The sequence below is a fragment of the Pelodiscus sinensis genome, chromosome 3 (assembly GCF_052426305.1).
Source record: "Pelodiscus sinensis isolate ZL-2025 chromosome 3, ASM5242630v1, whole genome shotgun sequence".
NCBI classification, from domain to species: domain Eukaryota; kingdom Metazoa; phylum Chordata; order Testudines; family Trionychidae; genus Pelodiscus; species Pelodiscus sinensis.
In genome coordinates, this window is record NC_143054.1 from 46,146,544 (window position 1) to 46,172,556 (window position 26,013).

The following is a 26,013-nucleotide window of genomic DNA, read 5'->3' on the forward strand; positions in this document are numbered from 1 at the left end:
GAGAACACCCTGGGGGCTGAGGATAGCCCAAAGGGGAGGACCTTGTATTGAAAATGGTCCTCCGCCACGACGAAGCGCAAGAACCTTCTGTGAGCAGGGTGAATAGGGACATGGAAATAGGCGTCCTGGAGGTCGAGGGCCGCAAACCAGTCCTGTGGATTTAAAATAGGGATTATGGCAGCTAGTGTTGTCATTTTGAATCGTTGTTTCCTGAGATATTTGTTCAGACGACGGAGGTCTAGGATAGGGCGCCAGCCTCCGGACCTTTTCTGGGTGAGGAAATAGTGAGAGTAAAAGCTCCTGTTCCTGAAGTCCTTCCGAACTGGCTCTATGGCACCCAGAGAGAGAAGGCGATCGACCTCTAATCTGAGGAGGGTTTCGTGAGAGGAGTTCCTGAAGGGGGGGGATTGGTGAGACGGCTATGAGAGGGATAGGATAGCCGAACTGAACAATCTCGAGGACCCATTTGTCCGTGGTGATTTTTGCCCATTGATGTAGAAAGGGTCTCAGACGGTGGTGGAATAGCTGGGTTGAACGATTCACGGTACTGCCTGTGGCTGTCTGCTCGCCCTCGACCAACACATCAAATCTGTTGCTTGCTGTTGGACGGCATGTTCAGTCTGCCAGTCAGGTCTCGGCATCGTTGAGGCCTCTGGCAAGAACGCTGATTGTCAAAAGGCCTCTGTTGTTGGTGCTGTTGTCGCCACTGGTGTCTAATGTAGGGGTAATCATATCTGCGCTGATAGGGTGAGTATCGCCGTCTCTTAAAGGTGGGCGTATACATCCCCAAAGTTCGCAGGGTTGTCCGAGAGTCTTTAGAGGAGTGCAGGATTGCATCCGTGGCCTCTGCAAAGACCTTGACCTTGTCGAAGGATAAGTCCTCGACTTTTGTCTGTAGTTCCTTTGGTACTCCTGCCGCTTGGAGGAAAGAGGCTCTACGCATAACAATAGCCGTAGCGGCAGAACGAGCAGCAGTATCGGCCACGTCCATAGCCATCTGGAGGGATGTTCTCGCTGATGTGTAGCCCTCTTCGATGACTGATCTCAGGATCGATCTTTTTGAGTCGGAGAGATGATCCACGAGAGGAGTGAGGCGTGAAAATGTATCGAAGGTATGATTAGAGAGATGCGCCGAGTAATTGGCGATTCTGAGGAGTAGAGTCGCTGAGGTGTATACCTTCCTGCCCAGAACTTCGAGCCTCCTTACGTCTTTATCAGAGCCCTGGTATTTGAGGTGAGGGGCTCCAGATCTCTGTTGAGCTGCGTCAACTACTAAAGAGTTAGCCTGTGGATGAGCAAAGAGGAATTCCATGCCCTTTGGTGGCACGAAATATTTCTTGTCAGCTCTTTTGTTGGTGGGAAGGGCCGACGCTGGAGCATGCCACGCCTCGTCAGCCAGTTCCAGGATGCCTTCATCGAGAGGGATGGCGAGGCGTGAACTATGTCGCGGTCGGAGATTCCTAAAAAGCTTATGCTGCTTATCTTTGAGCTCTTGTAGCGGGATCTCCTGTGTAATAGCTACCCGCTTAAATAATTCTTGGAATTGACGGAGGTCGTCTGGAGGAGAGCTGTTGTCGGGGTTCACTGCGTCCTCCGGAGGAGATGAAACCAGAATGGAAGACCTCGCGGCGAATGGTCATCATGGAAGCTGGAGCGACTGCCGTACCGATAATGGTACGGGGAGCAGGGCGAGCAGGAGCAGAGGTGTGATGCCTTGGACGAGGCAGAAGAGGCAGAGAGATGTCTGTGCTGGTGCCTGCGATGGGGAGATGCAGCAGCCAGAAACGGGGAGGGCAGTCTAGACGAGCCGCGAGGAGAGCGGCACCGATGAGAGGAGCGGCGTGGAGATCGCAGTGCCGGCAGAGGAGAGGACGGTGCCAGGGAGACGAAGCGGGAGCGGGAGCAGCTGCGGCATGGGGAATAGAAGGCAGCAGGACTCCGGAGTGATCGGGTTGCGGCATGCGCTGAAGCGCTGGCCGCTGAATCGCTCGGCTCCTGGTGCAGTGGGGCAGGAGCGATCGGCACCGCACCGGCCGCGGAACGGGTCGGCGCCGTGTAGTCCGGCACTGCGTGGTGACTCGGGGGCGGTGCCGGTGTCGGGGCCGGTGCCGTGGTCGGGTCCGGGGCTGCTCTCGGCGCCGGCTCAACGCTCGGCGCCGGAGGAGGAAGAAGCTTCTGTGCTGATGCCGGCTGGGGAGCCGGTGTCTTTGCAGACTCCCATGGTCGCTTAGGCTTAGAAGCCGCTGAGGCAGGGGGACATGGCTTTGGAATGCCAGTGGTCCCAGGTGTCTCTGCCTGGCTGTCCCTGCCATTAAAGGCAGCTGGCAGGGATCTTGCTGAGGAGAGGGTCATTTTCCTCTGAAGTCCCGCAGTAGGGGAGGAACCCCGGATCTTAGGAGGCTGCTGATTCAAGTCAGCTCGCAGCGGCTGTAGGGCTGTATCAAAGAGGAGCATACGAAGGCTCCTCTCCCTGTCTTTCCTGGCTCTGGAGGTGAGCCTAGAGCAATGGTGACACTTTTGGGGGATGTGAGACTCCCCCAGGCAACGAATACACTCAGCATGGCCGTCCCAGGCTGGCATTGCCTCACGGCAGTAGCCGCATTGTTTAAAGCTGGTCCCTGACATTTACAGGCAGCCCCCTGATTTTTATCTTTTGTTTTCTTGAACAGTAGGTGGTTGTTAAGGACTGATAGCCTGGTAATGGCTCTGCCCAGGTATCTTTTGTTCTTTTTATCTTAACAGTCTGTCTCTTTTTTTTTTTTTAGGTGAACGGAGCTATAAGGAGAAGCTGACAGGAGAACAGCTGAGAGGCGGGAGGTAAGAGCGGTCTGTGCTTTCCTCCGGATAGTTCTCTTTGCCCTTCCTCTCTTGAAAGAAACTCTTTTTTTTTTTAATTTATGGGAAAAGAGAGGGGAGAGGGAAGAAAAGGGGAAAAAAAAGTTTTCCACAAAGGGAGAACTAGAAGCAGTCTAGTTCTTGGGGAGTGAGGAGCGCGGCTACAAGCGTCTTCAGCCTGAGGCGGTGAAGAGGAACTGGCGGAGGGGCCGCGCGACAGAAAGAGTGCGAAAGCCGCGAGCCTGTGGCACATGCGTGGTCCGTCCGGACACTGCTAATGACAAGTCTCCGTCTGCGGCGCCAGGGCAAGCCCAGCACCCATACTGGAGCACCCGTGGGGACATCCCCGAAGAAGAATGTTTGCTTTTATCTGCTGTATCATGCACAGCAATTCAAGAAATCAGACTACACAGACTTGTCTGATTCTTTATGGCAATCCCTGTGCTCCTGTATACTAGTTATAGTAAGTACTGAAGATCTGGATGAGAGAACTGTTATCCTCTAAAAAAGAAGGAAGAGTGAGAACAAGTTCCCCACTTTACGTTTCTGCACCATGAACACTTTGTTCTGCTGCAGCAATTTTCTCTGAATTGAATTAAACCAAACCCTGCAGGAACTGACTTTTCAGACTGTGACTTTATGAATTATTGCAGAAGCACATGGGCAACTTGATTGGAGCCTCAAGGCCAGGCCAAATTTCCACATGCATACACATTAAAAAAAAATCACAATATTAGCTTTTATTTGTTCTGTATTTCTTTGTAATAATGGAAACTTCTTGTTGAGTTTGCTACTAATTTGAATTTGCTTTCTATAATCAGATTACATGTATGTCGATATATGGGTCAAACAGTGAGGACCCTCTGCTGCCTTTCATTATATTATCATCTATAATAATTAGACCTTGTGACTTTCATTTGGACTTCTTGCACTTACATGATCAAATTTTTTTCTGCAGGAAAAAAATGTCATGGCTCCTTCCCCACTCTAGCACAATAAATGAAGGAGTGCGGGCCAGCAAAAGTACCCCAAAACCTTATCTAAGTTTTGGTATAAAACTTCCCCCTAAGATCTTAACAACATAGATTTTGGGAATAAAATATCCGCTGCCACCACCCAAATATTAATAAAGAAAATCAGGGGTGAGACTACTTGGGAAATCTCACCCCTAAAGTACAAAACAGGACACAACCATTAACCAATACCAGGTTAATAAAAAGAGAAGAGAACACTTTTATTATCACCACTCTATTCCTGTTGCAAGTATGAAGATTAGATGGAAAAATAACAAAATAATATACTCATGGATAAACTCTATGGGCCTAGAACTCAGTTACAAAGGAAAGCCAAAACATGTTTTAAAAAGTGCACAGACAGCAGATCCCATACCCAAACCATAAAACAATAAAACCTGTTGGATGTGTCTAGACTGCATCTTTTTTCCATAAAAGGGATGCAAATTAGACATATCGCAATTGCAAATGAAGTGGGGATTTAAATCTCCCCCGCTTCATTAGCATACAAATGGCTGCCGCTTTTTTCCGGCTCGGACCTTTGCCGGAAAAAAGCGCCAGTCTAGACATGGATCTTTTGGAAAATAAAGCCTTTTCCGAAAGATCCCTTATCCCTCTTAAAATCAAGGGATAAGGGATCTTTCAGAAAAGGCTTTATTTTCCGAAAGATCCGCATCTAGACTGGCACTTTTTTCCGGCAAAGCTCCGAGACGGAAAAAAGCGGCAGCCATTTTCATGCTAATGAAGCAGGGGAGATTTAAATCCCCACTTCATTTGCAATTGCGATATGTCTAATTTGCATCCCTTTTACGAAAAAGGGATGCAGTCTAGACACAGCCAATGGGTTTATCTAAATTTTACCCTACTTACAGAAAGTGAAGAATTGTTTCTTGGAGACAGAGACATGTCTGTCTCCCTCAGAGGCTGGAGGGAACTCTCCAGAACAAGGCAGGAAAACCAAAAAATCCTTTGTCATAGTTTGAGATTCCTACCTACATTCCTATTGGCTAACTCTACCTGAGTTAGGTATGGTTAACCCCTTAGTCCTCAGGCTGCTGGCCAACCCTCATGATCATGACACCCCTTATCATTCAGTGTACAAATGGACAGTGCTCTCAGAATGAATCCAGGCTGCATTGTCATATCTCCTTAGTTGGGGAAGCTGGAATATGGGGAGTGAATGAGGAACGGGATGCTTTTAGGAAGAGAGTTTTAATGCAGTTGTGATTAAATATATTTACAGTGTATTTACTATTAATCATTTAGTGTGTGGAGTGACTTATGATAATATCAGTAAGAAAAAAATAACTACATCTTTCTCTTATTGCTATCCACTGCCTCATTAACAAGGGTTAAGATATTTGAGCACCATACTGGAGAAATAAATTCTCTCTCTGCCTCTATGTGATGTTTAGCAACTCACTGAAAGTGTTTAGTTAGTCATATAAAGTGTGTTCCTTGTTTTCTCAGTGTCCAATGAGTCAGCAGACAATTTTGCATAAGTGCACTCACAATTGTAATTAAAGACAACAGAAGCTGGGATTTAAACATGTACAGTGCTATAAATATGCATACTACTTAATCAGACCCTAAATGCCTCAAGTGGCATGATAAGTCAGGTCTTACTTTCTCCGTGTCTCTATTCCCAGCTGTAAAATGGGAAAAATAAGCACTGGAATGTTGTGCTAATCTCACAGGAATGTTGTGAAGACAAACTAATTAATATTTATGAAGCAATGAGATACTATTCTGAAAACAACCATAGATGTGCCCAGGATTTTAATAATTTTTTATTTGGTGTACAGTTAGAATGGTATGCAGTAAAAAAGGTTTGAAGCCATACGCTGAACTAAGAGGATAAAAAGAAATATTTAATAATTACTCATTCACTGAGACAAGCCAAGACTATGTAGAAAAAAAAATTAATCAAGATTTTAAAAACTGTATCATAACCCAAACATACAAGAGGTTCAAATTAGAGTTGCACAGGATTCCTTAAATCTGTCATTTTTCTAACTTTTGAGTGCTTAACTTTACAACATTCTTCTAATGCCATTTTGTATGTATGTGTGTGTATGTAATGTAATTCTTTATATGGTTCCAGAAATGTTTACAGTGCTTAACAAACAAGACACATTTTGACTGAAGTAGGTAAGAGCAGAGATGGCACAATTTCATTAAATCTATGGAGCTACTCCAACTTTACACCCATGTTCCTTAGATCAGATTCTAATCTGAATTACTTGAGGAGTTTATTGCATTGTAGAAGCATAAGGAACAGGGAAGAAGTTAAATTCTTCTGCTGCTGCTTGCTCCACTGTTCAGAATTCCTACAGAAGTGCTGTTTCTCATCCTTAGCACCCTCACTTAATTTTGTTTTATGAGCAGCAAGAAAAGGCAGAGTTAAGATCATAGTATCACATTGTGATCCATATGCTTTATGGAAATATGCTTATGAATATAAATATTCACAACTGGAAAGTGCTTTATGCAAAATACTTCATATAAGGTATCATTTGAAAAGTTGTAATATACTGATTATGATTTCCCCATTTACATGCTTGTATCCTTCCCTGTATTTGAAGTTAGAAATATGAAGTATAAAACTATTTTACTACTATGATGTCTACTACTATAAAGGAAAGGCCATTCATGGTATTTCAGAAACTTGATATCTCATAGATAAGGTCAATGATCTGTAAATGGGTTTGTTTTTCCTATGGACCAGTAGGAAGAGCTGAAAGTCTCCACAAAAACTTATGTTGAAGTCATCTGATATGGAAGATCTATCATCAATTTAGTATGTTTCCACATGGAGAAAGCGGGGAGGCTTGCCAACACACAACACCTTCCCACCTTCTGCACAACTTATTGAAGAGGGAAGCCCCTAGAGCAGTGGTCCCCAACCTTTCGAGGTTGTCGGGCGCCAGGGGGCGTGGCCGTTCGCCCGCCGGATGCCAGGGGGCGGGGACACTTGCGCCCCGGGGGCGGCCCCCCCGCCATAGCCGCATGCCCGGGGCCAGCGCTCCCCCCCGCCAAGCGCCGCGCGCCCGGGGCCGGCGCTCCCCCCCCCCCTCCATGCGCCGCGCGCCGGGGCCGGCGCTCCCCCCGCCATGCGCCGCACGCCCGGGGCCGGCGCTCCCCCCCCACCAGCGCCGCGCGCCCGGGGCCGGCGCTCCCCCCCCGCCAGCGCCACGTGCCCAGGGCCGGCGCTCCCCCCGCCATGCGCCCGGGGCCGGCGCCCCCCCCGCCATGCGCCACGCGCCCGGGGCCAGCACCCCCGCCATGCGCCCGGAGCCAGGCCAGCCCCGAGCACCTGGCGGGCGCATGGAAATGCACCCGCGGGCACCGTGTTGGGGACCACAGCCCTAGAGCTTTGTCAGCTGACAGACGTTAGGACACCTTTGCTTACCACCGAAGATAATTGCTGGAAACATCTAAGACTGAACAGAGGGAAGGATCAAGGGAGACCGTCCAGCCTGGGAAAGAACCTTATCAGAACTGAAGGTGAAATAATCCCTGTAACTAGTTTCTTAGGGTGTGTCTACACGGCCCCTGTAGCTTGAAATAAGCTATGCAATTTGAGCTACGCTGTGACAGACCAGGCCGGGTCTGGGCACTGCTGAGGGCGTCCGCTCAGGGTGAATTGCTCAAAACTAGGGCTCTGTACAGCCCTTGACCTTTTCCAAATAGGCCACAAACCAGTCACACAGAGCACTTCAGCTGCCAGTCCGGCCAGCAGGAAGCCTCACGAGCTTCAGACACCCCAGCTCTCCCTGTGCCACAATCAGCCCCCAGGCCTACACACAGGTGAGGGGTTGTAGAACCCAATCTCACCTACCACAAACAGATTCCTCGGTCTGTTTATACTTTAGATCTTACCCATGAGGTCATGCTGGGCCAATCCTTTAGACTCTAAAATCTAAAGGTTTATTAACAAAAGAAAAGGTTGAAAGTAAGGTTGTTAAGGAGAATGCACTACATGCACCAATCACCAAGTTCCTGATGCAGGTTCTTAGCAGAGATGTTACAAACTGCTAGCTTAGAAGTCTCTAGTGTGCATCCTATGTCAGGATGGGTCAGCAATCCTTCCTGGCTCTCTGTCTCTAGCAAGTCTGCATCTGGGATCAGTAGCAAGATTGAAGACAAGATGGATTCTGCCTCATGGCATTTTATATACATTCCTGGTATGTCCCAAGCTGGAGTGGGTCATATGGTCAAGCAACCTGTCTCTGTTACACATGCCAGCCACCATTATGCCCTGGCTGATTTGTAGGTTTCCAGACACATTCCTCTGGTGTGTATTGGCCTCTGAGAGCCATTGTCCTTGGGGCCATGCTAATTAGCATAGTCATTTATTGGACATTCCTTCCTCATGACAGGCAGTCCATTCACAATATCAGCACAGAGTCTATATTCATAACTCCACATACAAACATCTCACAAGTACATGAATATCATACCTAGAATCAGTAGAACATAAACTTTCATTTGACATCTCACATGGCCCACTTTATACTGAATTTGGGGGCAAACACCCTAAATCACAGTGGGCACAGCGGTGATCTGTCTGCACACTTTAAAATCCAATAACGTGACATACATGAATTGCGTAACTTACTTCAACTCAATTTCGAAATACCTTATTTTGAAATTTGATGCTGTCTGCAGAGCACTTATTTTGAAATAAATTGCTATTCCGAAACATCCCTTACTCCTTGTGGAATGAGATTTACAGGGATGTCGGAATAATGAGCTCACTATATTTCGAAATAACGGGTGTGTTCAAAAGACGTGGAAGTAGCTATTTTGGGATACCTGTGGTATCCCAAAATAGCACTGCTGTGTAGACATAGCCTGAGGCTTTGTCTACACTGTAGGGTTTTTGCGCAAGAAGCTTTTTGCGAAAGAGTTCTTGCACAAAAGCACGTCCACGCCTCAAAAGCACATTGCAAAGGGATGTGCTTTTGCGCAAGAGAACGTCCACACTGCATGGACACTCTTGCGCAAGAAAGTCCTGCTTGCCATTCACAGAATGGCCATCAGAGCACCTGTGCTTTTTCTGATAAGTTCTTTTTGCACAAGAAACCCCTGTTGAGCATCCACACACACCTTTTTGCGCAAGAACTCTTACGCAAAAAGGAGTTGTGCCTCGTAGAAGAAGGTATACCTACACTGCAAAAAGCCCTCTGTTCTGTCGATTGACTGTAGGTTTTCTTACACAAAAACGTGCTTGAGGTGTGGGCGTGCTGTAGTATAGACATAGCCTAAGTGTATTAAGGCTCAGTTGGCATGCTTTGTTTTATTTTGCTTAGTAACTTACCTTATTCTGTGTGGTATTACTTATAACCATTTAAATCCTCCCTTCTATACTTAATAAAAAATCATTTTTGCTTATTAATAAACCCAGTGTAGATAACAGTTCCTTGGATAAGGGGGGAAACAGCTGTGCATCTCTCTCTTTCTATAAGAAAGAGGGAGTATAATATGAGCTTGCTACGTATAAAACTTTATACAGAGTAAGACGGATTTATCTGGGGTTCTTATTGGGGCTATACTGGGTACTACCTTAGTATTGATTCAAATCCTTTTAAATGAGCCTTCCCATCTCTGAGTCTGTATTGATCTGCATAGGGCTGTGATCCCATCTCTGTGTCAATGCTGGAAGGTCTGGCTCAACAAGACAGAGTAAAGGGGATGCCCAGGAAGGCAGGAATGTTGGCTCAGTGGTATTTCAGCACACCAAGTGACAGTCACAAGAGGATATCTGTGATTGAACCCATCACACATGGGTCTGCCCCTTTCCCTACCAACCACAAGTACAGAAGGAAAATATGCAAGACTCTCTCCAATAGATGAGAGGTTGGTCCTTATTTCCAATTCCATACTCATGATACCAGCTCTAAACAGTGGTTCAATAAGTGTGTCAGTATGCACTGACTGAAAACTCCCAAGAGCAATCCTGGCTGGGTTTGCCTCTTCTGATTTACCTGAGGAAGCCAGTGCAAAATCTACTCCAATTATAACTTAAAAGTAATGCTCTCAAACCTGGGTAGAAGGAGGAGAGGAAGGGACCAGTAAGAAGGTGTCATACTCTATCTTAAATATACATTATCAAGGTTCAGGGTCTTGCTTTTCAGAGTTCTTTGTGTTTTGTGGGATTTTTTACATTATTGTTATTATTTCACATTTATATGAATTCTAAGAAGAGAAAACTTCAGTCTGCAGGCTTCACAAAGAAGTTTTCAGGAGGGAAGTGAAGAAAATGATGATGAAGGCATGGCAGAGTTAGTCAGGAAGAAGCATATATTGTTTGATGAAGATACAAAAACATATATACATAACATACTGTATATATTTGTAAAGATATAAAAACTTCAAATGTGCAACAATCCATTGACATTTTAAAAGTTAGACACCTAAATCTTAAAAACAGACTCTTTGTAATATTGTACACAGAAGTAATTGCATAAAGCCAGGGGAGCCGCCGCCATTCATTTCGAATTCTTTTAATCTCCCAAATACAGAAAGCTTTCATGCTTAAAATAAAGAATCTCTATTATTTTCTCCTGATATTTGATTTAATCCATACATCAGATATCAGGTTCCAAGTCAGTGTGGACACAAATTTACTCCTCGGAAAATTGCATTCCTTAAGTTCCCTTGGTTATTACTTCACTAACAGTCTAACAAATGTTTCAATTTGACATGCCAAATGTCAGGACATATAAACAATGCATTATTTTAGGGATGCTAATGTAATCTTTACAAATGAAAAGAACTCATGATATATACAGCAAAAATTTATCATTCAACATGTGATTGTAAACCTACTCTGAAACAACACATCAGACAGCTTCACTGCTTTATAACTTCAATAGTTTATCTTTCTGTTTAATATAAGCCTCAAAGCACAGACAAGCACATAACAAGAGAAGTAAAAAATACTCTACAATTTAAATGTATAAGGATTACATGAAGAAACTTGGTAAGCAGGAAAAAAGTGAACTGGATCTCAGTAATGGAATTCGTAACAAAAAACAGTGTTGAAAAAGCATATGAATTGAGATTTTCAAAGATGACTATGCAATTTGGCCACATGTTGATATTAATTAGTTATATAGCTAGTCAACTCTGAAAATCTCAAACATGGACTTTTGTATTCTAAAGATTAACAATTAATAGAACTGGAAAATACTGTGCAAAACTGTCATTATGATAAAAATGGTTAACAATATTATCAGATACTTTTATCAAAGAACTTAATCCATTTTAGCCTTCTTCCAATAATTAACTTTACCCACTTCTCCCTCCCTTCTACATACACTAAGCCAAATTCTCCTCTCACCCTAGCATAAATATGATGTCAAAGGAACTATATTCTAAGCAAAAACATGTTTCTTCAAAGTTGATTATTTTGTTGAAAACTGAAACAAGCGGATAGAATTCATAAAGCCATGTAATAATGTTTGTTCTAAAACACCAAAGAGAACTCTGATAGATATCCTTTTCCCTTATGAAATCTAACCATATTTCTGGAAATGGTTATGAATTTTCTTTCAAAGGAAACTTCAGATTAAATACCCTCCAACATATTTAGCCTTAAATGCAGTATTAACCAGCAAAGCAGATAATAATTTTCAAGAACCAAATTCTAATCTGAACTACATATAATTTCTGGAGAAGGCAAAAAAAGGCACTTCCAAGGCAAAAATGACAATTAAGAGCCTGACTCCTACTGAAATTAAATGAAAGCTAGGTCTCTAAGTACTATTTGTACATTTGAAAATATCCACTTCTTTTATTAGCGTTATCTTGATAAAAATACTCCACCTCCATAAGTAATGCCTTCTAAAAGAATGCTTTAGGCATTCCCTAATTTCCAATATATATGTGAATTGCCAGTCTCTAGATACAATTTTTTTCTGAAAACTAGAAAGTTAAAAATAGCAAACACTGATTTAAAAGTCAAGGGCCCAGTTCTGCAATCCTCACATTCACTGAAATCAATAAGTTTTGCCTGACCACAGGTTCCAGGATCAGGACTTCCTTTTGCTTCACTAAAGTTTTAGTGGTAGAACTTTGTATATTGTATTATTATTTTAAAATGTCCGTCCAAAATATCACAGACTCTTGTCAACATTTAGCTGCTTCTACTCCGCTGAAGACATCCGATCACATGAGGAACATTTAGATTGTAATCAGATCAGTCAGCCAGAGCAAAAGATCACAAATGGGATGAAAGAATCACTTCCAAAGCTCTTATGTCCTTTTCTGTTCGATTAAATATTGAAATGTCATTTGTTTAGAGAGAGAGTTCAAACACAAGTACAAAGGAATGAATCATAACATACACACTTCTGCTAATCTTAATATAGATGACATCTACTAATTTTAGACGCAAGTGATGTATAGTGTCAGCTGGCAGATAACTGCCTACCTGAATCTCAGTCAAGAGCAATGAAGTCTTCTGACAGACACAGAGTACTAAACCCAAAGCATAGCTGACTACTGTGCTATTTCAATGCATACAGAACATTACACAAGCACAAAATAATTATTTTTGCATATAACCTATGAAATGAAAGCTATTATACTGACAACAACACGATCATGTGGGTGCAACCAAAAGCAGATTTTGGCCCATTGCTTTGAAATGCCATATTTATATCTATGATCCATCAGATCTGCTCATTTTATTCCCACAGTTTCAATGATATTGATGGAATTACTTGTGTAACTGCAGCGAGCAGAATATAATCAACAACATACTTTTCTTTTAAATAATTTATTTTTAATTATCAGTAAAACTCTATTTGTACTGAAGATGCACAGTATTTAAAAAATTTGCTATATTACTTATCAAAAGATAAAATGACATGCACAGATACTATTATTATTAAATATTATGAGCAATGTCAGAACAGTGTTTCTTGAAGTGGGCCGCAGGAGGTGGTGGCCTGGTCTGGTCCACTTTCCACTGCTCCCCTTGACTGGAAACAGCTAAATGAAGCCAATGGAAGCCCACGAGGCTCTATGACTATGGATCCTTTAGGTTGGGGTGGGGAAGCTTTTTTGGTTGGGGGCTGCTGGCCCACAGAAAAATCAGTCAGGGGCCACATACCACACAAGTGAAAAGCAAAACCAAAAAAACCCTCACTGACATGGCCCCCTGACTGAGAAGGAGAAAGTCACTCCCATTTCCCTCCCACACCAGAACCTAGAAGGGGTCCAGGCTAGTAAATTTTGTGTATTCTAGCCCCATGGTGGGGTGTGGCAGGTTAGCTGGGACCCGCACTGCGGCCGGCAAGTAGAGCGGAAGGCGGCGAAACCTCCGCCACTTCGTGGGTGGGCGGGGGGAGCCACGTGCGGCCACCAGCAATGTGCCAGCTACAGAAAGCTAGCCAGCGGCCCGAGGCGGGGGGGAGGAAGAGGAGGCAGGGCAGGGCATCCGGGGAGTGACGCAGGCCTGCGTCAGGACGCTGGTGAGGCACCGTGTCAAGATGGCACCGGGGCCAGCGGGCTCATTCAAAAGGGCACCGGTCCAGCATGGAAGGGGGAGTCCGAGGCTAAGGAGGACCTCCATGAAAGGCAGCTGGAGAAGACAAGCCAGAGAGGGCCCGAGACAGAGAAGGCTCAAGGGAGATACCAGTAGTCCGGAGGAGTCGGTGAGGATCCCGGTAGGAACAGGGGTCAGAGAGTCAGAAACGCCAGACCTCGGGAGGGGGAGGAAGCAGCCCGGGACAGAGCCATTCTGGTGACCATGGACTGACGAGTTTCGGGGAGACGCCCTGTCAGTCGGGTAGGAGGTTGCCAACCCCTATACCTCAGAGCCCCGGGCTGGGACCCGGTGGAGAGGGAGGGCCCAGGTCCCCCTTTCCCCTCCCCACGGAGTAGCCGATCAGGTTGGTTGGTGCATCACCACAAAGGCTGGCGTGTTGCGTTCAAAAGTTACTGAACTCTAGAGGGACTGGGGAGCACAGAACAGGTGGATTTGGGGACATAAGGCACTTAGGTCACTGGGTCAGCACCGGAACTCTGGGTTGGGGGACTCGGCACTAGACAGGACCTCTACATGGGGCAGCAGGGGGCTGAAGCACCAGCACAGACTTCCCAATGCTGAGAGGCCCCTGAGCCTCGGAGGCCAGATCCAGGCAAGCTGGGGGCTACATCCAGCCCCCGGGCCTAAAGTTCCCCACCCCTGCTTTGGGTAAACAAAGTAGCGTGGGCCCGCTAGCAGTTTTCCCAAAATGGGCCAACGGCCCACACTGGGGAACACTGTGTTAGAGCTATCAATATACTTTCAAATCAGTTAAGGCCATATCCAATGTCCTGAAGACAAGTAATTTCAAAAAGAGTTTTCATGAATAAGGACGTGAGTAATAAATTAAACCCCCATCCTACAAATTGATCTGTATGGGTGGATTTCTGAAGTTCCTGGGTCATCACACAGCTACAGGAGTCTGCCTACACAGATCCATTTGCAGGATCTGGCTCTTCATATGCGCTTTAAGACTTTATATGAAGACAATAATGACTTTGTGAGCATTATCTTACCTATCTGAAAGCTTGGTTGACTACATGCATTCAGGAGATGAATATTTTCACCCACTACTGAAAAAATCAAGGCTTTGTTAAACTGCAAGCCTCTCATGATTCTTTTCAAGAAACATTTCAGGCATGCAGCAATAAGGCTGCATTCATATCTGACATTTACAAAAAAGTATTATTCTTTCAAGCCTCAATTCAACTCAGTAATGAAACTTAATTTTAAACATTCTTATTCTGCATAGTACTTAAGCATGTAAATTACGTTAAGCACAATGAAAATCAATGGGACTTAAGCGAAGAAAGAAAGAAAGAAAGAAGGAGAAAGAAAGAAAGAAAGAAAGAAAGAAAGAAAGAAAGAAAGAAAGAAAGAAAGAAAGAAAGAAAGAAAGAAAGAAAGAAAGAAAGAAAGAAAGAAAGAAAGAAAGAAAGAAAGAAAATGTTATCATTAGAAATTATGAAGTCATATGAAAGCCAGCCAAAATTGTCACCCAAAATGTGCACTCGAGCCCAAATAAAACCTTTTAAGAGAAATTGTAATTTTTTTTTCATTTTTCGCATGCCATTCAATCTCCTGATTTTGGCCACAAGCACACGACATGATGAAATACTTTTCGTATTTTTTGCTCATTTGGAAATGGGAAATACCAAAAACGGCATAAGAGACGGTTCTTCAAACAAAAAGCCTTCTGATATATTTTTCATGCATATAAATCCACAGAAGTGTGTGTTGGAGCCTTTCAGCACAGTCAATGTATGAGTTAATTTGGTTCAGCACATCTTGCACAAATGTAAAAGAATGAGGGATCGGCAGATATTTGCTCATATCAGGAAAACATGGCCACAGATTCTTGCCAATGCCTGCTTTCTATACTCACTCTTCTTTTCAGCTTTTCCTTTTTTGCTAGACTACATAGCTTTAACTGCTGACGTACAGGTCTACCACAAACCTGACGTGACAGCAACTGCAGTTTCCACTATGTTTCGGTTGATGTTGCAGCTTTAAGATGAGCTTTGAGAGTGTTCATGCATTGTTTTCATTGGCCTTCCAACCAAGGGTGAAAGTAACTTACATTTCTTATGGGTAATATCCTGACAACATGAACCTACAGTAGGGAGCAGGGATGGCCCGAGCCATTCCTGTGCTCCGGGCAGCGGGCGCACGATGCATGCGCGGTTCCGCCCTCAGGCGCACAGTGCATGTGCGGCCCCAACCCCCGGCGCACCTTACAGCTGCAATCAGGCACGCAGCGCCGGATTGCAGCTCTAAGGTGCGCCACGTGGCGTGGCCTCAGGGCACGCGGCGCCTGATGGCAGCTCTAAGGGGCACGCGGCACCCCTTACAGCTGCCATCAGGTGCCCTCCCATAGGTTGGCACCCCCCCATAGGCACCCCTTACAGCTGCCCAGCTATCCCCCCCCACACACTTAATCCAGCCCTGGTAGGGAGCACTACAATACAATAGTAACTATAAGAAATTTAAGTGTGCGGGTGGAGTGCAGGGGGCTCAGGGCAGGTTGGAGTGTGAGGGATGGTGGTGAAGGGGTTAGGGCAAGAGGCTAGGGACATGGGGGGTGCAGCAATCAGGACTGGGGGTATGAGGAGGAGCTCAGATCAGAGGGTTAGGGTGTGGGGAGTCAGAACAGGGGGATAGAAGTATGTGGGGGCTTAGAGCAGGGAGTACGGGAGTGCAGGAGTCAGGGCAGGGGGCTAGGTGTATGTAGGGATAAGCATGGAGGGGGCAAGAGCTCCATTTTGGGGGTTGGGGAGCTGCAGCCATGCATACCAGGTGGCTGTTGCTTTTCCCGCTTTCTGTAACTAGGGTCCATGGGAAAGTGTCGAGCCTGCTGCGTTCCTCTCACTCCCAGCTGCACAGGGAAGTGGCAGAGGAGGAATGCAGCAGGCTCTTCACTTTCTCCTCACTCCCTAGTCACAGGAAGCAGAAAAAACAACAGAAACCCAATATGTGTGGCTGCAGCACCCTGTGAAATGGAGTCATTTGAGGGATCTCAGCACTGGTGCAATCCCAGAGGGGGGGCACCCCCAGGCAGCCCTTCTAACCTGCCTGGCTGCCTGCTGCTGAGCACAGCAGCCTTCAGGGAAACCAGGAGCCGGGCTGGGAGCACCCTGCCCCTCCCAATGCAGCCAAGTGCCCTAGCCTGCCGAGCAGCTTCTTACCAAAGCACTGCACCTGGCACAGGCTTACTTTCACCTCTGCTTCCAGGGTACATTCTTCCATTTTCAATGAGGAAGTTGTATACCATCCATATATGCAAGGTGACCAGATAGCACAGTTGCTGTGTTGCACACCTGTATGTTTAGGGATTTAACATTAATCATACAGTAGGGATGTAATAGTGTAGTCGAGTAACTACACTATAAGCAAACGCTTATCAGTTAATGCTATAGACTACACACATTTGCTCCCACCAATAATTTTTTTAGCAAGCTGGCCAGCAGCCTGACTGAGTTTTGACTTGCAATGAGTCCAGGACGTACGCCTGCTGCGGCTCTGCATTTAAAATGTATTAGGAACCGGGCAAGCAGGCAGCCCAGCTCAGTCCTGACTCTCACTGGGCCCAGGAGCTCAGACCTCCCTTGGACAGGGGCTGTTGCCACCCTGCACTGCTGCCTGCTCTTTCAGAGGCAGCAGTGCAGGGTGACAGGCAGCCAGTCCGTGAGGGGAGCTGGTTTTTAAACTGGCTCCCCTTGTGGACCAGCTCCCACCTGGCACCCAACGCTGCTGACTCTGAGGCTGTGTCTAGACTACATGCCTCTGTCGGCAGAGGCATGTAGATTAGACACATAGGCAAGGCAAATGAAGCCGCGATTTAAATGATCGCGGCTTCATTTACATTTAAATGGCTGCTGCACTAAGCCGACAAACAGCTGATCAGCTGTTTGTCGGCTCGCGCGCTAGTCTGGACGCTCCCCTGCCAACATCAAAGCCCTTTGTCGGCAGCCCCGTTATTCCTCGTGGAATGAGGTTTACCGGGGCTGCCGACAAAGGGCTTTGATGTCGACAGGGGGAACGTCCAGACTACCACGCGAGCCGACAAACAGCTGATCAGCTGTTTGTCAGCTCAGCGTGGCAGCCATGTAAATGTAAATGAAGCCGCGATCATTTAAATCGCGCCTTCATTTGCCTTTGCCAAAAAAACAAATCTACATGCCTCTGCCGACAGAGGCATGTAGTTTAGACGTACCCTGAAAGACTAGCAGCAGCACAGAGTGACAGGGAGCTCCTTGAGAGTGGAGCCAGAGCATGTACTATAAGAATTCAAGAGATTAATCAATTATTCAATTAACCGATATTTAACATCCCTATCATATAGCACTGGTCCAGCGCTTCAATGTTTGGTATCCTATCCAACCACTTGATGTTACAGAGACAAGGACAATGCATGTGAAAATGTTCCAGTTGCTTCAACTGCCATTTTTACAGCTAAAGGGAAGCATGGTTAATAGGACTGCATGATAAGCACTAACCCTGGTGTGAAGTCGATGCTTCTCACCTACCAGAGGTGGTAAGAAAATCAACCATGGACAGAACTATCTTTAGAAATGTGTTGTGCGATTTCATCATTGATTATGGCATTATTAATATTCTGTCAGGATAGCACAATGTTTCTATCACATTCAGCAGTGCAGCATCAACGGCAATTTGGCGGCGGGGGAAGAACACACCTTTCCTGAGGTAAGGCAATAAAATACTTCTATTTTCTTGAGGCTGATAGAGTCCATATCACTTTGTTGATGTAGAAAAGCAGCTGATTAGATGATAGATATCTTTGATAGTAAGGGCTACAAGTGCATAGTCATCAGTGAAGAGAACTCCCTGATGAGCAAGTTGATCACTTTAGTACAAAGCACAATGATGGCTGGATATTGAAGATGCTGCCAACTGTGTGGTATTACATGTAATTACCGTGTCAAGCTGTTCTGCAATGGCTCAAGAGCATGACTACCAACCTAGAGCATATGGCTAAGAAGCATGATACAACTCCCAAATTGGTTCTGAGCATTATAATTAGATTTCACCAAACATTAATCAAGTGTGAACTCCTCAAGCACTGTAACAGCCTTAATATGGAGTCACAGACAAGTCATGTTGGGTAGTCCTCTATCTTGCCACCTAAGTAAACCTTTGAGATAGGTGGTCCCTCCTGCCAAAGAACACAGCAATATTCAGGTTTCTCTCACTTCCAAAGGATTAGTCCCATACCCCAGGTCAGTTGCATCTTAGATCTCACCCCAAAGACAGCACTTGTATACACAAATGAGTTCCAATCTAAGTTTCAAAAAAGCATCAAAAGCTTCTATAATAAGCAAGCTCCTCACATCCTTTTGGGCTAGCCAAGGTCAAGGATTCTTTTGCTTATGCTTAGTAATTCTTCTCTCTCTGAATCCAATAGTGACTCAGAGCCTTCCTTTTAATTAGAGCTTTTTATTCTTTTCACCCTTCTGCTGCAAGGTGCAAATGATGGGAGGAATTCAATTGCAAAACTCCTCTTCATGGAGAGATGGTGTGGGTTGGAAATCACCAAAGGCTTTGTCCTCTGATGTTCAAGGTTTATTTCGTATTGATGGGCCTCCTTTTGTTGGACAGGAGATAACATCCTGTGGCAAACCAGTGTTTCCCACTTGATAATGCTTCTTTCCTGTCTGCTGATTTACATGTTTAAAAGTCATGTTAGTCTGTAACTTTAAAAACAACCAGTAGTCCTATAGCACCTTAAATATATATTAGGGATGTTAGTGAGTAGCTGACTACCTGACAAGCATAAGCTTATTGGGCAATTGAGTGGAGTACTTGACTACTTGTTTCCCTCCCCCGCTTGCTACAGGAGCTGGGGCTGGGGGGAGCCAACTTAAAAGCCAGTTTTCCCCTCCCCTTCTCCCTCTCCTCTGCCCCTATCAGAGGCAGCAGTGGGGGGATAGATGAGGCTGCTCTGGCAGAAGTCCCTGTCTGCAGCTCCCCACTGGGACCCCTGTGCACAGGGGCTGCCACCGCCAAGCAGCCCTTGTTCATGGTAGCCAAGGCTGGCTGCGCACTGGCTGTGGCCAGCCTTGGCCACCGCAAACAGGGACTGGACTGCTGGACTTGGCGCAATCTAGGATTGAGCAGACCCAGTTTGCGCTGGTCTGGGATGCTGCACCTTTGCATTTTAAATGTAGTAAAAGTCCGGCAGCTCTTACTATATTTAAAATGCAGAGCCGCAGCATGGGTGGCTCCAGCTCAGCACTGGCTCCAGCCAGCTTTGGGAGCTACCCCAGCTGCGGCTCTGCAAAGTGGCCCCTTATTGACTAATCATGTAGGCAACGCAAAATGTATCAACTACACAATTAGGTGGATAACTGCAGTTTAACATCCTTAATTACATATATATATATATAAAAAATATCATGAGCTTTCACTATATATATTTCACTATGTATATTTTTGTTAGTCTCTAAGGCTTTGTCTAGACTGGAAAGTTTTTCCGCAAAATCATCTGCTTTTGCGGAAAAACTTGCCGGCTGTCTACACTGGCCGCTTGAATTTCCACAAGAACACTGATGATCTCATGTAAGATCATCAGTGTTCTTGCGGAAATACTGTGCTGCTCCTGTTCGGACAAAAGCCCTCTTGCACAAATCATTTGCACAAGAGGGCCAGTGTAGACAGCACAGTACTGTTTTGCGCAAAAAAGCCCCGATGGCTAAAATGGCAATCGGGGCTTTTATGCGCAAAACCGCGTCTAGATTGGCACGGACGCTTTTCCGCAAAAAGTGCTTTTGCGGAAAAGCGTCCGTGCCAATCTAGATGCTCTATTCCGAAAATGCTTTTAATGGAAAACTTTTCCGTTAAAAATATTTCCGGAAAATCATGCCAGTGTAGACGAAGCCTAAAGGTATGTCTAGATTAAATGCCTCTGCCGACAGAGGCATGTAAAATAGGATACCCAACATTGTCAATGAAGCCGGGAGTTAAATATCCTCGGCTTCATTAAAATAAAAATGGCCACCGCGCTGTGTCGGATCAGCTGATTGTCGGCACAGCACGCAAGTCAAGATGCAGATCAGTCGACAAGGGAAGCTTTAGTCGACCGCTCCTGTAAACTTCGTTTCACAAGGCATAATGCAGCGGTCGACAAAGGCTTCATATACAGTTACAGATCAAACACTTAAATATTACCTTGTAAGACCTTGTCTGCACTGGCAGGTTTTGTTGCTAAAAAAAATTTTGGTGACAAAACCCAGAAAGCATTCAGATTGCAACTCAACAAAAGTAATGACAAGCTCCTACTTTTGGTAACCAAAAATTTCCAGCTCTGTGAGGGCCTTTTGTCTCTCCCCCTCCCTTTCCTGTCAACAATCATGCAGTGTGTACTACAGTAGGTTTTTTGTCAAGCACGTTTCCCACAATGCCGGATTAGCCACTCTGGCCAGCACTTTGAACTCAGTTGCTCTGCAGCCACATAAAAAGATAATCAAATGCCCCACTCCCACCTGCAAACCCCAAGAACTTTAAAATCCATTTCCTGTTGTCTGGCTTATTGTTAGTGGTCCTCATGGCTTCTCAGGAAAACAGGAGCTGCTACCACTCAAGACATCCTCCTGCTTGGTGCACCCAGAGCTTTTTTATCTTATCAGTGTATGGGGTGAAGAATCAGTGCAGTCACAGCTATGAGTGACCTAAAGGAACTGGGACACATATGGTAATTATTTCTCTAGTTCTCCAGAAAGCATACCAGAAGACAGAGACAAATAGCCAGTCTGGTGCTGCACCCAAACATGCCAGTTTTATAAAGAAATGGACACAGTCCTGGGTGGGTAAACCACCTCTACACTCAAGGAGAGTGTGGATACTTTCCATAGCACAGAGTCAGAAACAGGAGTTAACCCAGAGGCAAAAGTTATCGATGAAGAGATGGGAAAAGATAAGGAGGTGGGGCTCAGTCTGGTGACAACCTATGAGCCAGGCAGTGAGGAATTGCTCTCAGCTCCTGAGTTTCATGAGGACTCTGAGTAACTGGACATAGACTACGAAACATAGCGTAGGTTGCGGTGTAAGCGGGGGGAGGGGCAGTGCAGGCAGCAGCCATGCGGGGCTGTAAGTTGCTTTAGTGTAGCCAAGGGGGAGGAGGGTGGCTGTAATGGACAGGAGGAGCACTGACCAGCACCCGGTGACTAAGGGGTTAAACTCAGGTAGCTTGCAAGGGTGTTGGCAAGGGAGCCAGAAGAACCAATCAAGATAATTCAAATTTTAGAACTTTATATATAGATACCTTGCCCACTTTCTTTGGGTATGTCTAGACTACATGGCTCCGTCGATGGAGCCATGTAGATTAGGTTTCTAGACATAGGGAAATGAAGCGGTCATTTAAATAATCGCCGCTTCATTTACATCAAAATGGCTGCCGTGCTATGCCGATCAGCTGTTTGGCGGCACAGCACAGTAGTCTGGACACTCCATGGTCAACAAGGGATGAGGTTTACCAGGCTTTCCTTGTCAACCGCGGAGCGTCCAGACTACCGCGCTGTGCCACCAAACAGCTGATCGGCACAGCACGGCAGCCATTTTGATGTAAATGAAACAGAGATTATTTAAATAGCCGCTTCATTTCCCTTTTTCTAGTACACTAATCTACATGGCTCTGTCAATGAAGCCATGGACTACGTCTAGATTGCATCCCTTTTTCGTAAAAGGGATCCAAATTAGACGAATCGCAATTGCTAATGAAGCGGGGATTTAAATCTCCCTCGCTTCATTAGCATAAAAATGGCTGCTGCTTTTTTTCGGCACGGAGCTTTGCTGGAAAAAAGCGCCAGTCTAGGCGCGGATCTTGCCGAAAATAAAGCCTTTTCCGAAAGATCCCTTATCCCTCTTAAAATAAGGGATAAGAGATCTTTCGGAAAAGGCTTTATTTTCCGCAAGATCCACGTCTAGACTGGCGCTTTTCTCCGGCAAAGCTCCGTGCCGAAAAAAAGCGGCAGCCATTTCTATGCTAATGAAGCGGGGGAGATTTAAATCCCCGCTTCATTAGCAATTGCGATACGTCTAATTTGCATCCCTTTTACGAAAAAGAGATGCAATCTAGGAGTAGCCATGTAGTTTAGATGTGCCCTTTGTGTGGGAGAGTTAAACCAGGAGTTGAGACACACGGAATGATTTAAACCCAGGCAGGACTACCATGCCTCCAAGGAATTTGGGACATGGAAGGGGACTGAACCAAGAGATTATGAGTAAGTAAAGGAAAAAAGTGAATCTAGTTGTGATCTGCATATTTTACTTATTTTGTTGCTTGGTTTGAACTGCTCTGTGTGAATCTATGCCTCCCCTCCCCCATTTACCAGATAGAATTGTGTCCAGAGACTTTTCTGTGTGTTTTAATCTTTTCCTTAGTTGCTCTGTAACATCTAGCAGCCAAGCATGCTTTATCACGTTTATCTTGTTTTGTAATAAAAAATCACTTTTTAAGGTGATGATTTGATTCTTGTGTCCTGGAAAGTGTCCTGGAAGGTCTGACTGTATGTATTTGCATGCCTCAGAGTGAGAGGTCAGCTACCAGAGGCTGCAGCTTGTTTTTCTCTTCCCTTTTTTCAATCTCTTTTATGGCAAAAGAGCTTGGGGCACCCCTGGGAGTGGGTTCAAGTGTTCACCCCTTGGTTTTTTAGGGATAAAAATCACTCAATGGTAGCAGTGATACCCCAAAATCTGTGTCTGTAATTCCAGGGGGACATTTTTGTAATCAGTGCCTGTAGAGGCAAGGTTTTTAAGCTCTCTTGCTGGCCCTCACTTTCTGCACTCAGAATGCCAGAGTGGGGAAAAGCCCTGAGAGTGGCATAGGGTAGTAGATTGTTGTGTATTGCAGGGGGGTGAGGGTGGGGCAGGCAGCAGTGCAGTAAGTTGCTACTGCAGCCAGAGGAGCAGGGCAGGGTGAGTAAAGGCTGTATTTCTGTGAGCTGGCTAAGCCCTTCCTGGATCTGAGTTATGTCGAAATGCAGCATCAATGTACACAGAGGGTATGTCTACACTGCATTCCTCTTTTGAGAGAGGAATGCAAATGCAGCCAAGCAAAAATGCAAATAAAGCACGGATTTGAATTTCCTGCACTTCATTTGCATAATTGTGTCCGGCTGCTATTTCGAAATACCCTATTTTGAGATAAAAAACGCAGTGTAGATGCATTAATTTTGAAAGAAACCCCTTCTTTCGAAATAACCGTTAACCTCATTTTTTTTAGGAGTAAGGGTTATTTCGAAAGAAGAGGTTTCTTTCAAAATAACCGCATCTACACGGCGTTTTTTATCCGAAATAGGGTATTTCAAAATAGCAGCTGGACACGATTATGCAAATGACGTGTGAGAAATTCAAATCCACGTTTCATTTGCAATTTTGCTCGGCTGCATTTACATTCCTCTCTCGAAAGTGAAATGCAGTGTGGAACCCAGAGAGTTCAATAGTATCGTGCTTGGAATAGATGTCAAAGCTTTTCCTCATCTACTTATTAATTTTCTCACAGAGATTCCATGGCAGGGCTTTCATTTCCCCAGCATCGTAGTACGACATTCTCTCAAACTAGGGATGTAATAGTGTAGTTGATTAACCAATTAACCAATAAGAAAAAGCTTATAGGTTAATGCTATAGACCAGTGGTCCCCAAAGCAGTGCCCGTGGGCGCCATGCTGCCCGCTGGGGCATTTGTGCGCGCCTGCTGACAACCTGGGCTGGCCCCGCCCTCGGCTCGCGGCGCACGGGAGGCGCCGGCCCCAGGCGCACAACACACACCGGCGCCGGGTATGCGGCGCTCGGGCGACCCCAGTCCCGGGGCGTATGCGGGCGCTCGAGCGGTGCCGGTGCCGGCCCCAGGTGTGCAGCTCGGGCGACGGTGCTGGCCCCGGGCCCACGGCGCTCGGGCGGCCCCAGCCCCGGGGCACATGCCAGCAGTAGCGCCGGGCGCAAGGGCATCCCCATCCCCTGGCGTGCCCCCGGACGCGTGAGTGGCCCCACCCCCGGGTGCCCAGGAGCCTCTAAAGGTTGGGGACCACTGCTATAGACTATCTGCATGTCCCTCCCGTCCCCCAACCAGGCTAGCTCAGTCCTGGCTCACGCTGGATCCGGTATTTACCCATGCTGTCGCTCTGCATTTAAAGTGTATTAGAAGTCGGGTGGGCAGGCAACCTGCTTCAGTTCTGATCCGCGATGGATCCGGGAGCTCAGACCCCCACAGGGGCTACTGCCACCCCACACTGCTGTCCTTTTATCAGAGCAGGAGCACAGAGTGACAAGCAGCTGGCCCACAAGAGGAGCTGGTTTTTAAACTGGCTCCCTTTGCAGACTAGTTCCCATTTGGCACCCTGCGGTGCACCCAGTCCTTCCCCCAGGGACTACAGAATAGTCAACTAACCAATAAGAATTCATGAGGTTACTCGACTATTCAATTAACCCAGTGGTCACCAACCTGTAGATCGGGATCTACTGGTAGATCTTGGAGCCTCTGACAGGTGATCCTGACTAATTTGGCCAACAGGCTATCAAGAGCCTGCACTTCAGCTGCCCCTCCCCCAATTGCTGCACACCTCCTGTCCTTTGCCTACGAGCTGCCCTGTCCCCTGGGAGGCTCCTGCTTTCTGTGCAGGGCAGGGGAGGGATAGGAGGGCTCTGATGTCAGAGTGCCCCTTCTTCCACCCTGTATCCTTTCTCCACAGAGCAGAGAGGGGGCACAACAGGACCTGGGATGGAGTTTGTTGGCTGCTTTAGGGAGTGGTTCAGGGCCAGAGCAGGAGCAAGCCTTAGCCTGCCTTAGCCCTACTGCCCCACCAACCAGGAGGCACCAGCAGTGTCCAGCAGGGGACCACATTCCAAACTCCAGCCCCAGGCATAAACCCCCTCCTTCACTCCAAGCCCTTGTCCTAGCTCCGAGCATCCCTGCATCCAAATGCTGTCCCAGAGCCTTCACCTAGAATCCCTCCTACATCCCAACAGCCTGCCCCAAGAGCAGCTCAGAGCCCCTCTCACACTCCAGACCCCTTAACCCAAGACCAGAGCCTGCACCCCAACCCTCTGTCCCAGCCTGATGAACGTGAGTGAGGATGAGCAAGAGAGGGAGGATGGAGTGAGCGGGGGCGGGGGGAGCTTGGATATGGGGTAGGAAGGAGGCGGGGAAGGGGTATTTATATTTGAGGTAGATCTTTGATTGCACTTAAAATCAAAAAGTGATCTTGTGCTTAAAAAGGCTGGAGATCCCTGAATTAACCAATATTTATCATCCCTATCCCAAAGCATTCCTCATACTGTGCTGCTAGAACCAAAGTGACACAGAATTTTTATACGTAAGGAGTGGGGTGCCCCTTTCTCCCTCCCCCGCTCACATCCAGAAGCAGAGCCAAGTTTGCCTGTTAACCTTCAGCAGTGATGTCAGCCATAGTAATGGCTGCCCATGGACAAATGTAGGATTATTACAAATTGTTTTCATGTGCACCTGCCACAGAAATGTGGACTGTACTTACTTGGGGCCCCATGCCCAACCCTCCTTCTTCTCCCCTTTCCCCCCAACTTTAACACTCTCCATGATCAGAATGTCTGGAGAGATCTGTGTTTGCCTCTAGGATAAGAAGAGAAGTGGCCAGT

At 46.2% G+C, this 26,013-nt stretch overlaps 2 protein-coding genes across 25 annotated transcripts in view; one reads left to right on the forward strand and one right to left on the reverse strand.

The window, feature by feature from the left end:
- DST (dystonin) overlaps nucleotides 1-26,013 on the reverse strand; it is a 466,993-nt gene that overhangs the window by 361,331 nt on the left and 79,649 nt on the right. The window lies entirely within an intron of this gene.
- The window catches only part of LOC112545087 (uncharacterized), a 44,107-nt gene that overhangs the window by 17,726 nt on the left and 368 nt on the right, over nucleotides 1-26,013 (forward strand). The window contains exon 4 of the mRNA XM_089777092.1: nucleotides 2,766-2,817. Coding sequence (XP_089633218.1) covers nucleotides 2,766-2,817 — 52 coding nt within the window. The remainder of the gene's footprint in view (nucleotides 1-2,765; nucleotides 2,818-26,013) is intronic.